This window comes from Eurytemora carolleeae, unplaced genomic scaffold (assembly GCF_000591075.1).
Source record: "Eurytemora carolleeae unplaced genomic scaffold, Eaff_2.0 scaffold606, whole genome shotgun sequence".
NCBI lineage: Eukaryota > Metazoa > Arthropoda > Copepoda > Calanoida > Temoridae > Eurytemora > Eurytemora carolleeae.
In genome coordinates this window covers 103165-118270 of record NW_019396513.1, presented here as the reverse complement: position 1 = coordinate 118270, position 15106 = coordinate 103165, and the positions used below count along the sequence as shown (strand labels likewise).

Sequence of the window (15106 nt, the reverse complement as noted above, 5' to 3'; positions counted from 1 at the left end):
GTGAGTGCAGGCGTATAGTTCGTAAATTGTATTTACCAATGACAGCCTTGAAAATAAATTCTATCATATGAGAGAAATCCGCAATTTCTGACAAATGAAGAATTTGTTGTCGGCCATTTTGTAAATTAATCGGTGAAGAAAAATATTTAATAATACGTTTGAGATTCTTTTGTAACACATTTTAACTCGTATATTAATAAATAAAAGGGTAAGAAATAAAAAAGGTCCTTCTAGTCAAGCAAAACGAACCAATCTGGCTTTCTTAGACTCCAATTTGTTGATTTAAATATTTAATCTTGAGACTTACATAATTTCAAGATTATGTTAGTCTCGAGATTAGCAAAAACAGAGGATTAAGCATTAATCCTGATATCCACCATTCTAAAGTTCCCAGCTCTGAACAAATTAAGAAACACAGAGACATTGCTCAGTAAACATTTATTTCAACAACAAAAATTCACATTTTTAAATATATATGATCACTGAAATTTAACATAACTGACTTAGTATTTTCTTTAACACATGCTTTGACATCGAAATCAAAAGTATGTAACCTGCATGAATATTTTGTAATTTATCTGCAATCTGCAATCTGCATGTAATATTTTGTAATTTATCTGCAATCTGCAATCTGCATGTAATATTTTGTAATCTGCAATCTGCAATCTGCATGTAATATTTTGTACCTCGTTTTTCTTCTCACATCTATAATAGGAAGGGGAAAAGGCTAATTGAAATTTAAATAAATGCAAAAACTACAAAAAGTTGAAAAAAATGGAAACTTTTTTCTGAAAGAATGTACACTGAAGACGTAACCAACATAAATTTTCTTTCTCAGGACCAAGCTGCCTGTATCAGTGGATAGTGTCTAAAAATGATAAAAAAATGTGTGTACAGTACAGATAAGGTCGTTTTGGTGCGTACAACATTGTACAGTTGTACTGCACAGTGTAGTGTACAGTAGATATTGTTAGCTTTTGAACATTGAACGCGATTAAGTTCATGGTACTGAACTTTTAAAATACACAAAAAATAATAATAATGTTTCCATATTGAACAGGATTCTAAAAAATTGAGCATTATTCTTTGGACAGCATTATTTTGGCAGCTGAGTGATTAACGAGTCTCACTGTATCTGTCTTCTAGAGGAGATCTTCTTCTTCGATTTAACTTTCGAATTTAATCCGTTTAGAAATAAATCCACCACTCTCATCAAACTCATTGTACTCAGTCTTTATCTCAGTTTTAACCCTAAAATACAATTGACATGAAAATAAAAAGACAATAATTAAATTCATTTTAATTCTTTTAGTATTTTATTGTTACAATGATGTAACATTTAAATTTTAACATTTATTAATTTAACAGGACTTCAAATGGTTGATGAATGATAAATGTCTTTCAACAAAATTTTGAGAATAATGCTATTAGCTGAATTTGGTTTCGGTGTTTCAGCAAATTTATTTTGAGAAAAATTTTGACGTTATTTGAGTGAATAGAAATTTTTTCACCTTAGTCCGCCGTGAGCAGAATTAAACCAGGTTCTTTTCAGAGCAGACCCACCTACAGATATTATATTTTTAATCTTATTTATCATAATCAAATCAAAGATAAAACTAAGAAGATTATAATTTTAATTTAATTTTATTTAATTTCATTCAAATTGAAATTTACTAACAAATAAAATAAAAATAATCAATGATATAAGAAATATCAAGAAAAATAAAACTTTTTTTCAGATCCACTTTGAGAATCATTCATTTTAATCTTAGATAATAAATGTTAATAAAAGGAAGAAGATTATCTGAAGAAAAATGTTTTTTTTTCTGGCAAATCATTTCATAAAAAAGTTTTTAAAATCATTTTAATAAAGATAACAGTTAGAAAACTTGATCATGAAATATATAATAAAAAAGACCCTCAAATCAAATCAAATCAAATCGAATCGAATCGAATCGAATCGAATCGAATCGAATCGAATCGAATCGAATCGAATCGAATCGAATCGAATCGAATCAAATCAAATCAAATCAAATCAAATCAAATCAAATCAAATCAAATCAAATCAAATCAAATCAAATCAAATCAAATCGAATCGAATCGAATCGAATCGAATCGAATCGAATCGAATCGAATCGAATAAATCAAATCAAATCAAATCAAATCAAATCAAATCAAATCAAATCAAATCAAATCAAATCAAATCAAATCAAATCAAATCAAGCATTTCTGGAGGTCTCAAAACTCGAAGTGACTTTGCTAAATCAAAAATGAAGAATAAAGCGTCACAAAATAAACAATATAGTGCAAGATAGAACTTTTCATGCACTTGGATTATGTTTAACTTTTTTAAATTTACATTTACCGTTTAAAAAACTGGTTTTTATTCATATTCATTCTTTCAAGAAATATATAATAAGCAGAAAATCAGGAATAGAGTGCCGATTTTGGGGACATCTTTGTAGAGAATTTTTGATTTATTATTGAGATACCTACCAGGAGAGCTGTATCCATAATTATTTTATCTGCTAGAATTTAGATTTTTTTCTTAATATTTTGATTGCATACTATTAGTGCAATATAATGAAATAAGAAAACTCCTGTTAACAAAAAAATACAATTGCTTCTATTCACTGTTTATCTTGCAAAATCAAAACCAATCAAATATATACATTTGTCTCAAGCATGTATAAATAACATAATTTAAATATACTCTAGCAGATGCAACATTTCTATAAACGTCATTTAGATTTGATATTAACTAACTTGCTAATTCTAAAAAAATACAAAAAACAACTTAGTGCAACTAAACATACAGATTGCAGATAAACTAGACATGCACTTAAGAATATTACATAAATTACAACTGTACATAGACTTGTACTCATTTACGCTTACCTTTGAGAAGATAAGACGTTTCTGCATAAACAAAAAATTTAGTTAATTTTCATGAAACATTTTTAATTTTAACCAAAAAAATGAAATGCGAAATAGGGATGAATACTTTGTTTAGCTACAGGGTTACCCACAAATGACAAGACTGCAGAGAAATCTCTTGGGAGCTTACTAAGTTTTTATTCTATATATTAATTTCTTTTTATACTAGCTTAGAAGCCCAGCATTGTCTACCTTCGCTATGCAAGTCAAAAAACTTAAATTAGAATGTTTAAAGCAAGGTAAGAACATTCATGTGGTTCTTCCGAGTTCCCCAGAACAATTTGAGACAAATCAGTCCAGGGAATCAGGTGTTATGATCTCACATACAAATAGACAAACGGAAATAGAACCTTTATCTATATAGATACTTGGTACCCAGACACTGTAAACTTGCTAGAACTATTGAGGAAACCATAATACTAATATCAAAGCAGAAGACGATTAAATTCAATTAGTAGTAGGTCGTCATTAATGTCTTATCTTGTTTGTGTAACCCTGCATTTAAAAAAGGCAATATTTAAAGTGGTATGGGGGGGGTTAGATCGATGTAAAAGAACCTACTTGCATCCGAATATCCTGAACTTCTACTGTGTGTTCTAGAACACAATGAACTCACTCCAGAAATACTAAAATAAAAGTTTGATTAATGTTCAGATTTTCTTGCTCAAAATTAAAATAAAAAGGCGTCAACACTGATTTAGGATTTTTAAACTGGTGGAGCTGTCCTATTTGATGAGGGGGGGGGGGCCCTGCCTTCATTTTTGGTTCAAATCTTCCAATTTTTTGGCTGCACGCCTAATTTGTGTTCAAATTTCCTAAAATAAAATTGGAAACTGAAGACTTCTAATGACCTTTAATGACCTCCAAATTGTAAATGTTTTAACAATGGCTTTATGCACATCAAACGAAAGCTATGAACCAAGCCAATACAGTAGCAGCAATGAATCCAGTGTTTTTAACTTCTAATCACCTCTAACGTCCTATAATGACCTTTAAAATAAATATGTTAAAACTATGGCATCATGCTTATCAAATGTAAGCTTGGAACAAGGCAATTGAGTAAATACTCTAAATTCATAACTCTTTTCATTGTAAATGTGTATGCAATTTTGTCAAAATAAATTGAGGAATCGGTGAAAACATGAAAAAATTAAAACAAATAAATCAAATTGTGTTACAATAATTATAACACTGGTAACATTTGTATCCAATAAATATGTTTTTTTTTTTATAAGCAATCAAAATAGATCAATGTTGACAACAAACATGTTCATGTAACTTTACAGAGGAGGGATAAGAGGGTAAAATGATTTTAGGGGGAGGGGAAGGAGGAGGGAAATAACAGCTCATTGTAGGTCGTTAGAGGTGACTAGAAGGTCAAACACTGGATTCAATGCTGCTACTGTATTGCCTTGGTTCCTAAATTTTGTTTGATATGCATAAAGCCATAGTTAAAACATTTTCAATTCATAGAAGGTCGTTAGAGGTATTTAGAAGGTCATTAGTGGTCTTTAGGAGGTCAAACACTGGGGTCATTGCTACTACTGTATTGCCTTGGTACCTAGCTTTTATTTGAGATACATCAAGTTATAGTTGAAAAATTTTCATTTTGGAGGTCTTTATAGGTCGTTAGAGGTGATTAGAAGGTCAAAACCTGGATTCATTGCTGCTACTGTATAACCTTGGTTCATAGCTTTCTTTGATATGCATAAAGCATTATTAAAATATTTTCAATTTAGATGTCATTAAAGGTCGTTATAGGCCATCAGAGATAATTAGAAGGCCAAACACTGGGTTCATTACTACTACTAGTCTTAGCTTTTGTTTGATATGCATGAAGCCATAGTTAAAATTTCATTTTAGAGGTCATTATAGGTTGTTAGAGGTCATTAGAAGGTCAAACACTGGATTTGTTGCTGCTACTGAATTCCCTGGGTTCCTAGCTTTCTTTTGATATGCATAATGCCATAGTTGAAACTTTTCTATTTGTCAAGGTCATTAGAGGTCATTAGAGGTCATGAGAGGTCATTAGTATCCAATTTATTTTATTTTAGGAAATTCCAACACAATTTAGGTTGCAGCCAAAAAAATTGGAAGATTTGAACCAAAAGTGAAGGCTTGCACGCCTAATTTGTGTTCGAATTTCCTAAAATAAAATTGGACACTAATGTCCTCTAATAACCTTTAATGACCTCGAAAATTAGAAATTATGGCTGTATGCATATCAAACGAAAGATAGGATTCCAGGGAATACAGTAGTAGCAACAAATCCAGTGTTTGACCTTCTAATGATCTTCTAATGACCTCTAAAATAAAAATGTTTTAACTATGGTTTTGTAAGGTCTAAACTATTATTTTAGGATAAACTACAGCCTGAAAGAAGAAGGCTATACCAGTGGGATCCACTCAAGAACTATATATGCAGGATGATTAAATAATAAAGAATATTGCCTTTAATTCTGTCAATTTTCAAGTTAAAAGAAAGAATATTGCCTTTAATCCTGTCAATTTTCAAGTTAAAAGAATATCAAAATGTTATTTTATTCTGTATTTTAAAAACTAAGATTGTTAACACAAATTCGAAATATAAGGAAGACGATTTTACTGACTCTGATGCCGTTGCTTGTTTCAAGACATATGAATCCTTTTCCGCCCACATGTCACCCTCGCCCTTCCGTCCCCTCTACACTTCCCGGCCCGGCAGTCAGATTGAAACACTTGAGATGATCACAACTCTGTCTCAGGGAGCAACCCTGGCTCCTTCATGATGATGATACAGATACCTAGCTAGCAACAGGCGATGCTTACATCCAGCCCAATTATGTTCCAAGAGTTCCAAAATTATCATGCATTCCAGAGACTACATAATCGCTCAAATCCAGCATGATAAAACCGCGATCTCTCCCCCTCCTTATCCAAAGCCTGGGGTGAGTGGAAACCTGTTGTTCCAGTTCCTGTCGATCTGCACCACCAACATGAAGTTCTACAAAACTCCCATGATGTTACTACTGCTGTTCGTCAATAATTTCTTTGTTAATTTCTAAACTAACCAATTTTAACCATGTCTTATGCAAATATTTCAAAACAATTTTTTTTTTAAAAAATAAATGTTAAGAAATATCCATTTTAGATCGCTTTGTTTTAATATAGTGACTTTTAAAGTCAACAAAGATATATTATAAACTAGATTTTTATCGAGCATCTTAAAGGAAACTAATATTGGCACATTTTAAATGTTAAAACTGTGAACATGTAATATTTAATCCCAAGCTTTCATGGTAAATAATGATCCTCATGTCGCAGATGATCATGAAAGATCAAGATCAGTAAAGACTTGCTCCTTAATCCTCTCTCAATAAGTGATCCGTTAATTCAAATGACATTCAAGGTACAAAATAGTTATCAAAACTTTGTTTGGAGATCATATAAAGCATTAGATTCAATAATTGTATTGCAGTTGTTTAATCTAGTTGATCATCAAGAGTGATCAGTATAACCCAGAGTTCTTGAGGCTCCAAATGAGGCTAGGGTTGTCTCACAAACACAAGCAGGTCAATAAACAGAACTTATTGATATGCCACCTCGTCATGGCGAAAGAAAGTGGAAACTGTTTTGGCTTAATACAAATAACCATTTGAAGAAGATACTTGATGTTGAAACATGATTTTAACTGATTTATCTTTAGATACGGAACTGGACTGATACCAGACATCTTTACCATGGCTTCCTATCTAGTTTGATACATCTACATCTCACTCAGCTTTAACAAAGATCTCACGGCCGATCTAACGGGATCATACGGTGATCTACAGCACACAGCTAGTCTGGAAAACCTTCCAGGTATTGTTTAAATATAACTTTTGTTAAACGTTAGATTAACAATAATTCCTATGCAGGCAGAAAGTATCTAAAGACGACTGTACGTATCGTTTCTGTGCTACGTATCACTGTTGCTCTTAAGGGATTGTATCAAGATCAATTCCAAAAGGTGAATACTTATGACATTTCAATAATTATTCTTCAAAAGAATAAGATCGTTCCTGACCTGACTTCTAACTAATTTAGGAATATACTGATCTACATGCAATCATTCTACAGAATCAAGGAAGAATTGCAGTCCGCAGTGTTCACGGGACACACTTAAAGGGTTATTATCTAATAAACCTAATCTTAATTAACTCTGAAATAACCACAATGAAAACTAGTTGCTTATAGTTTTTACATTCGCAGGAGAAATTATTCTGACACAGGAAGAACTTGAAACCTGATAAAACCCTAACAAACATTTGGATCAGCGTGAGAGAAAACAAAAACCGCCATCAAATGTAAGATTTACATTAGAAAGCTTGGGACACCATTGTATTTCGAAAAATATTTTCATGTGCCTTTTGAAACAGATTAAGTTCTGTAGGGGATGAAATCCCCGAAAGAGGATTATAAAATCCACAAATCAGTAGCGTTAGATTCTGGAACCAGAGAAGACCTACTCATCTTCCTCTCCTCTCTTCTCCTCGTTATTCATTATGTATCTATATCTAGAAGCAGTAGTTAAAATTTTCAAGGTCATTATAGGTCGTTAGAGGTCATTAGTAAGTTGATAGAAGGTCAAATACTGGATTTGTTACTGATACTGTATTCCTTGGGTTTCTAGCTTTCGTTTTATATGCCATAATTAATACATTTTCTATTTGTCGATGTAATTAGATTCCAATTTAATTTTATTTTAGGAACTGCGAACACAAATTAGACGTGCAGCCTAAAAATTGGAAGATTAGAACCAAAAATAGGACATCTCCACCATCCCCTTTAGAGGGTTCGTCAAATTTGATATTGATTTCAATCATCATTATTTTTATATTGTACATTCCTAAAATGAGCCGGCGATTTCAAAAACTCTAGATTAAAGTTGCATCTAATTTTCCAAAGAGTTGAGTTCATAAAACCGGTTTAATAATGTATTTAGCGGATTGTCATGGTAGGAATTGGCACATTCCGGGTTTTTAAGAGAACAAGATTCCACATTGAGCCTTATTCTCCATTAAATCCAACCAAGGTCGGTTTTATTTTCATTGGGCCTAACTCCTTAAGTCGAGCCTAAGATCTCGCAGCTGTCAATCACGTGACACAAGCAATCAGAATGTGTGAGTATAATTTTAAAAATCCAATTTGGGGCATTTTTTTAAGTAAGGGGAAAAAATTGAAAGAATCTAAGCTTATATTGAAAAATGTTAAGGTGGAATTTGAGTTTGCTTTAAGGGTTGGGACCATAAATGAGTGTAGGTTATAAAAAAATTACTGTGAGGGGCCTATTTTTTTCTTCAAATTTTCAAGAAAATTAGTTATATTTGGAACTATATGAACCCCTGTTAAGATCTTCTTGCCCCCCCCTAAAGGGGAGGGGGGAAATCCTTCTTAAGGCATGCCCCCTAGTCGCGCGCCTGTCTGTCAAATAATCTGATGATCAATTCATTGTTTCTTTAAAAACAGTATTAAAGGGACTGGCGACTCAAATTCAAATAACTGTAAATTCAACTAGTTACATTGGTACCATTAAAACATTTGCCAGAAATTACTATTTGAGATTAGAACATCTTGCTAGTTTCTACTCAGATAAGGGTGCACGTCACTATCCTAATAAATGGTCTCTTAAAATTGCGTTGATACTCCCTTTAAGTTAAAATTGCGTTGATACTTCCTTTAAGTTGCCGTAACAGAAAATCCTTTATTTGTATCATTAACTCTCAGAGTAAATAAAATTCCTTTGTAAAGAACTGGTTTTAACAAGGAAAAGATGAATAAATAAGTTTTTAGATTAGCTGGTTTCAATGAAAATTTTTGCGCACCAAAAATAACAACTTTTTTTTATAAAGGAACAAATATTTTACCGTCTTTTTACCAACATTACCGACCTTTGATTACCCCAACAGAGGTTAAGTTACCTAACGTTCCTTGGGACAGTAAGGTAAAATAAACACCCGCTCTGCGAAGTTTTCGGATAAAAATTAGCGCATTTGGAAACAATTCTAATTTTTCGGGTAGTATAAAATTTTACTTAAAATTCCTTTAACTTCTCTGTAAAGTAGCTGTAAATAATTATTATCTTGTTACCTGCCCGCTGTACTACCTCCACAGTTAGCAATCTCACTTCCTGTATCCATCTCATCTTTAGTCTAAATATTTCATCAATTAAATAATAAAAACAATAATAGTAGAAAAATACTAAAACTAGGGTTCCCAAGTTAAATTTAAATTTAAATATGAACAGCTATAATAAAACTGTGAGTGGGATAAATCTTCATATTATTTCTGTAATGAAGATTGAGTTGTATGAGTTGGATGGTGCATGAAAATGAAATGTTAATGGCCAATGTGAGTTGATTGCGATTCAAAAATATAAGTATTTTCTCATCTATCAATATTCAATACAACAAAATTAATCAATACAAAAACTCTAATATCATTGATTACAAAGAAGCATATATTAACCTTGAATCTCCGAATAGGAGGAGCCTTGAAAGCATGAGTATTCGGTCTTTTCTCATCCCAATTCCTGAAAACATTAAGAAACCTTTAAATTCATTCTGCCAATATCAAAATGCAAAAATATTTTTCTGAGTTCAAAAACTTGGAATAACTTAAAGGTTGAGGATGAAAAGAACAGGAATTAAGGGTCTACACACACTCTACAGACTCGAGACAAGTTTCGTTAGATTCATATTTTAATTAGGATTTGGAACCAATTTTCTTCATACACTGTTTTATTGAATTCAGAGCTGTTTTGAAAAACTTTAAGATATAGAATCCAAGAATTATTCATTTAATTAAGGGCAGTCTCACACCGGTCCAAATGTTGTAGGCTTCCCCGAAAAAAAACCTTGAAAGTATTGCCAACTACTTCTTAAAAACAAAGGCTAAAAGCAAGTGCTTAATTGTTTTGAAAATTCATAGGGCTACAAAAAAGGGACTTAAAAGCAAAGGCCAAGGTGTTGCAAAACTTTAAAGTTGACCCAGTCTTAAAAATGTATGCACATTGTCTTAGCAGTCTGGATCTATATGGATACTGAGCAACCTTCAAACAAACTAAAAATACCCTCTCAAAAATGAACAGGCCTCATTCCATTTTCTATAAACAGTTTGATTTAGGATGTGGCCCAAATGCAACAATGCATGTTTAATATTAGGCTAGGGTCGTCTTCATATTCTAAAGTTAAGTGGGACTATAAGTCATAAAAAAGAACTTACTTATGTTGAGGTCTGGTTCTGTTTGTATTTCTCCTTCTTCCTGGTTGTATGGTCTCTCTCCAAGCATCCTTATCCGCCTAGGATATATGCATACAAGCAAGGGTGTGCCAATAGATTCTGGGCGGAATATGTAAACATACGTAGTGCTGCCAAGACTAACCTTTGTTTACATTCCTCCCAGAAACTACCGTACACATTATTTAATGACTGTTCCTTATGTTCTTGTATTACTTTAATAAATATATCCTTTCAATTAATGAAAAAAGAAAAGTAATTAAAGTTGGTAAAACAGACCAACTATGTAGTTGAGTTACTTCACTAATGAAGATCAAATCCCAACGCCGAGTGTAAAATGTATGAAAAAAATATTCAGCATCCTTCATCGTTTCTTGATACCAAAGTTGAAGTTATATTTAAGCGAGCAGCAGGGGTATTCATTCCCCCCCCCCCCCTCTATTTTTTTTTAATTTCCTTCCCCAAATTCGATTAAAAAGACATCATTTTTTAAGAATTGTAATGCAGCGCATATTAAACCCCATAAGGATACATTTTGCATAAATGGCGCCGGAGTCAATTTTTTTAAAACTTTTGGTATGGTGTTACTGGCAAAGAAGTTTTGATTGATTATTTGTCAGTCCAGGAGTATTTTTTTCTTTAAATCATTTCCCATCATTTTAATGCTGGTGTTTTCTCTGAAGTCCTCAAAAAATATTGCTTGTTCTTATTTTTTTAAATATGTTTGAGATTTGGGAAAGATGATTGAGTAAGGAGTATTCTTTAATCGTAATTTTTAATGAGTTTGTGCGCGGAGCGCGAAAACTTTTCATAACGTTTTTTCATAATGCATTAGAACTATCGGGGAAAACTATATTTGTAAAAAACTGTCTAGTTACAGAAAAAGTTAGATATGAAGAGGTAAAGAGCCTCGCTCCAACCCTTCACTTCCCTAAATTCCCCTTTCCTTCCTTATTTGCCAACCTTCCATCAATTTTCCCCCCAGGAGGGGGGGGGGGGGCAGAATTTTATACCCCCTGGCGAGCAGTGCTTGATTTAGACAGGTTAGTTAACTACCTGCCTTTAATTGAACTAGCCATACATCTTGCTATCAATAAATTCAGACAATTATGTCATATTGGACAAATAAACATTTCCTTTCACTTCACCTTCAGAACTGAATATTTCCCCATGTTTTGAGAAACCTAATGCATTCGGTATTTAACTTTTTCTATTTAAATATGTATTTCTTAAGCTGAAGTTAAGGATATTAATATTGTTTTTAAACGGAAAAATCATTAATATTTTAGTACCTGATTATTAACAACACAAACTCCTTCCCAATCATAAAGAAGTTGTCCACCATATTTAGACAGGAACTCCTTCACCATGTATACTTAAACAATCAATAATTAACTCTCAGTCATAGAGAAGGTGTCCACCATATTTAGACAGGAACTCCTTCACCACATACATTTAATTAAAAACAATCAATGATTAACTTTCAATCATAGAGAAGTTGTCCACCATATTTAGACAGGAACTCCTTCACCATGTATACTTAAACAATCAATAATTAACTCCCAATCATAGAGAAGTTGTACGCCATACTTAGACAGGAACTCTTTCACCATGTATACTTAAACAATCAATAATTAACTCCCAATCATAGAGTAGTTGTCCACCATATTTAGACAGGAACTCCTTCACCATGTATACTTAAACAATCAATAATTAACTCCCAATCATAGAGAAGGTGTCCACCATATTTAGACAGGAACTCCTTCACCATGTATAATTAAATCAATCAATTATTATGTTCTAATCGAACAGAAGTATATCTATTGATGAGTATATATAATATAACAAAATCTGAAGGAAGCTTTCTAAAAAAGTTAATTTCATGCAAATTTTCAATCTACAAGCTGTTGCATTAAAAAAAGGAAGGGAAAAAACTGTTACGTTTAATTGCTTGTACGTTTTCATATATAATCCCGCAACGTTATAAAAGAAATGATTACTCGACTCAAAGTCTTATTTTCTAATCTTCATATCTGTATAAAGGATCTATCAGAAATAAAAGTCCGAGACATTAGGTTGCAAGAAAATAAGAAAGAGAAATTTATATTTTGTGACACGCATTCGATTCCTTAGTAAATCTGTATTTTACCTTTTCTCTTTAGAGTTGACTCTAGTGCTAGCTCCAGATAATAATAAGTTGATTTCTCCTCAGGGGGCTCATATGTAGGGGCATAGCTACCAGGACCACCTATACAATTAATTCTGAAACATCATATATCAGCAACCAAACAAGGAATTTAGAACCCACGAACCTAAGATCCTAGGACCTATCCAGAAACCCATTATGATTTAACCCCCCCCCCCAAGGAACCTACCTAAGAACCTGGAGCCTACCCAGGAAGCGGGAACCTACCCAAGAACCTGGAACATACCCAGAAACCTGGAACCTACCCAGGAACCTGGAACTTACCCAGGAACCTGGAACCTACCCAGAAACCTGGAACCTACCAAAGAACCTGGAACGTACCCGGTATAAGAGTAGGATGAGGAAACTTCGGCCAGGTTCCAGCAAACACACAGACAGCTTGATAAACCAAATCTTTCACCTAAACAATATATTTTGCAAAACAAACAAACCATCAACTATCACTCAGAAGTAAGGGCTGCGTCTTTATCAAAAATAATCGTAGTTACTGTTTGTGCATATTAATTAAGATAACATTATATAAATAAAAACTCCTTCTTGTTCCATCACATGCTTTATAGTTAACGAACTATTGGATCTAAGCCGATGCCGTTTGGTTTTGTTCTCATAAAAGCATATTTTTTGAGACGAAATTTTTCGCATGTTTAAGCTCAAGAATGAGCTCTATATCAATTCAACTCCTATCTCCTTATTCCCGGATTTACATGTTTTCACAATTACTTCCCACAATTGTAATTATAGACAAAATATACAAAATTTTAATATTCATACAAAATAAGTATTCTATAGTATACTGAACTGTACACTGTACACTGTATAGTATTCAGTGTACAATCTTCGAAATATTTTGTGGTGTAGAGTAGTCAATAAATTCTATATTTTGAGTAATTTGAGGACTTTAAGTACATCTAAACCGGTGTTATTTTTATATTTTTATATTTTTCCATGTTTTGCAGGAGTCTGTCCTGAGTGAGTGTATTTGAAATAAAACTTGGCTATCTTGAAATGTTGACTGAATCTACATGTTTGACCACAAAGAATAAGAGTTTAATGACGACCTAAACTCTTTGATGACGACCTAAACTCTTTAATGACGACCTAAACTCTTTAAATATGACGAGCTGAGGGTTAATGACGACCTCTTTAAATATGACGAGCTGAGGGTTAATGACGACCTAAACTCTTTAAATATGACGAGCTGAGGGTTAATTTTGCCTCGTCTTAAGCTTTTAATAATAAACTAAATGATTTGGCAAAGAAAGGAACTATGATAAACAACTGCAAGGGGTCGATAATATACTAAATGATTTGGCAAAGAAAGGAACTATGGTAAACAACTGCAAGGGGTAAATAATGTAAGTAGCAAGACTGCAAAAAATTCGTTCAGTCGTCTCATCATTTGTGATTAACCCTCTATCTCCATCTTGTAAACATGTTTTTTCAATATATTGTCAGGATAAAAAAGTATTGAGTACTCCAGGATGTAAACAAGAGTACATATCATAAATTTAGGAATGTCCTACTACCACAATCTGAACCCAAAGACTTGAAAAGTTCCTTGCAATGATTTATGAGACAACTAATTGTAATTTATTATGTAGGCTAATTTTTAGACTTGTTTTTATAGTTGACTATCTCGTCTTAGGCCTTAAATAGATTACACTTTTGCCAATTACACTAGACCGAACATTGTTTAGACATTAGTTTGATTAGACACTAGACCGAACATTGTTTAGACATTAGTTTGATTGATTAGACACTAGACCGAACATTGTTTAGACATTAGTTTGATTAGACACTAGACCGAACATTGTTTAGACATTAGTTTGATTAGACACTAGACCGAACATTGTTTAGACGGTTTAAAGACAAGTCAACTTGTTTCTAATAATTCTAATTTCTAGTATCTACCATTACATTACCAAACAATGTCTGTTATTAATTACTATTTATTCTATCTCTGGATGCATTATAATTGAAAATTCTTTAAAAAATATACTAATATATATAGTTAATTTACTACTTTTGTAGTCGACCTTGGAAAGAACCTTTATCATCGCCTTGTAGACAAGTGAATACTAAACATAATTACTACATATAAATCATAGTTCTATTTGGAACTAAGAAACTAGAAAGTTATGGATCAAAAGAATCAGACAGAAAAACTTAAAAAAAAACTTTGGTTTTAAAACCAAATAAAGTGCCTAATATATATATATTTATAAACTAAGGACTATTTACCCCTGGAATATGGATCCGTCTGGTATCTACAGATACATTCAGTCCAACTGAGAAAAACAGAATAGTTTACTATTTATCTATTAAATCTTTTTTTAAATAAACTGATTTATCATCTTTATCTTGATGTGAAATTTATCAGCTCACAAAACCGGTGGTTTATAAAAATATTAATCAATCAATAGATTTTCAATACGTGAAAAATTTCATTTATATCAGCCTAAAAATTATCTATTTTCCCCAACTCAGAAAACATTAAAAAATTATTTTCTTAGAAGAATATTAATTCTCTTACTGTGATAACTAAAAAACTCTTTACTAAATTATGATTTGATCAGTGTCTAGCAAAAGTATTTGCTTTGTGACAACATCAAAAACACTGAATTATTGATATAATGTCGTCTTCCTATTCCATATGGTTTTCTGGTTATCACTGAACCAGTGTACATGCAGATTAATAAAAAGTTA

At 32.3% G+C, this 15106-nt stretch overlaps 1 protein-coding gene across 1 annotated transcript; it reads right to left on the bottom strand.

The window, feature by feature from the left end:
* Positions 1–419: 419 nt before the first annotated feature.
* Positions 420–14734, bottom strand: LOC111704677 (uncharacterized). Its single transcript, XM_023476991.1, has 10 exons — positions 14642–14734; positions 12722–12800; positions 12344–12442; positions 11487–11569; positions 10180–10256; positions 9424–9487; positions 9046–9107; positions 3499–3563; positions 1512–1563; positions 420–1251 (listed from the first exon to the last, which is right to left on the bottom strand). The coding sequence occupies exons 4-10, from the start codon at positions 11562–11564 to the stop codon at positions 1167–1169; spliced, it is 483 nt and encodes a 160-aa protein (XP_023332759.1). The 5' UTR covers positions 11565–11569; positions 12344–12442; positions 12722–12800; positions 14642–14734; the 3' UTR covers positions 420–1166.
* Between the last annotated feature and the right edge of the window lie 372 nt (positions 14735–15106).

Excerpts from the sequence above, each read along its gene's own strand:
- LOC111704677 (XM_023476991.1), bottom strand. The coding sequence starts at position 11,564 with ATGGTGAAGGAGTTCCTGTCTAAATATGGTGGACAACTTCTTTATGAT. Across the intron at positions 10,257-11,486 it reads TTTGTGTTGTTAATAATCAG|GCGGATAAGGATGCTTGGAG; the intron begins GTACTAAAATAT and ends CATATATCCTAG. Across the intron at positions 9,488-10,179 it reads AGAACCAGACCTCAACATAA|GAATTGGGATGAGAAAAGAC; the intron begins GTAAGTTCTTTT and ends TAATGTTTTCAG.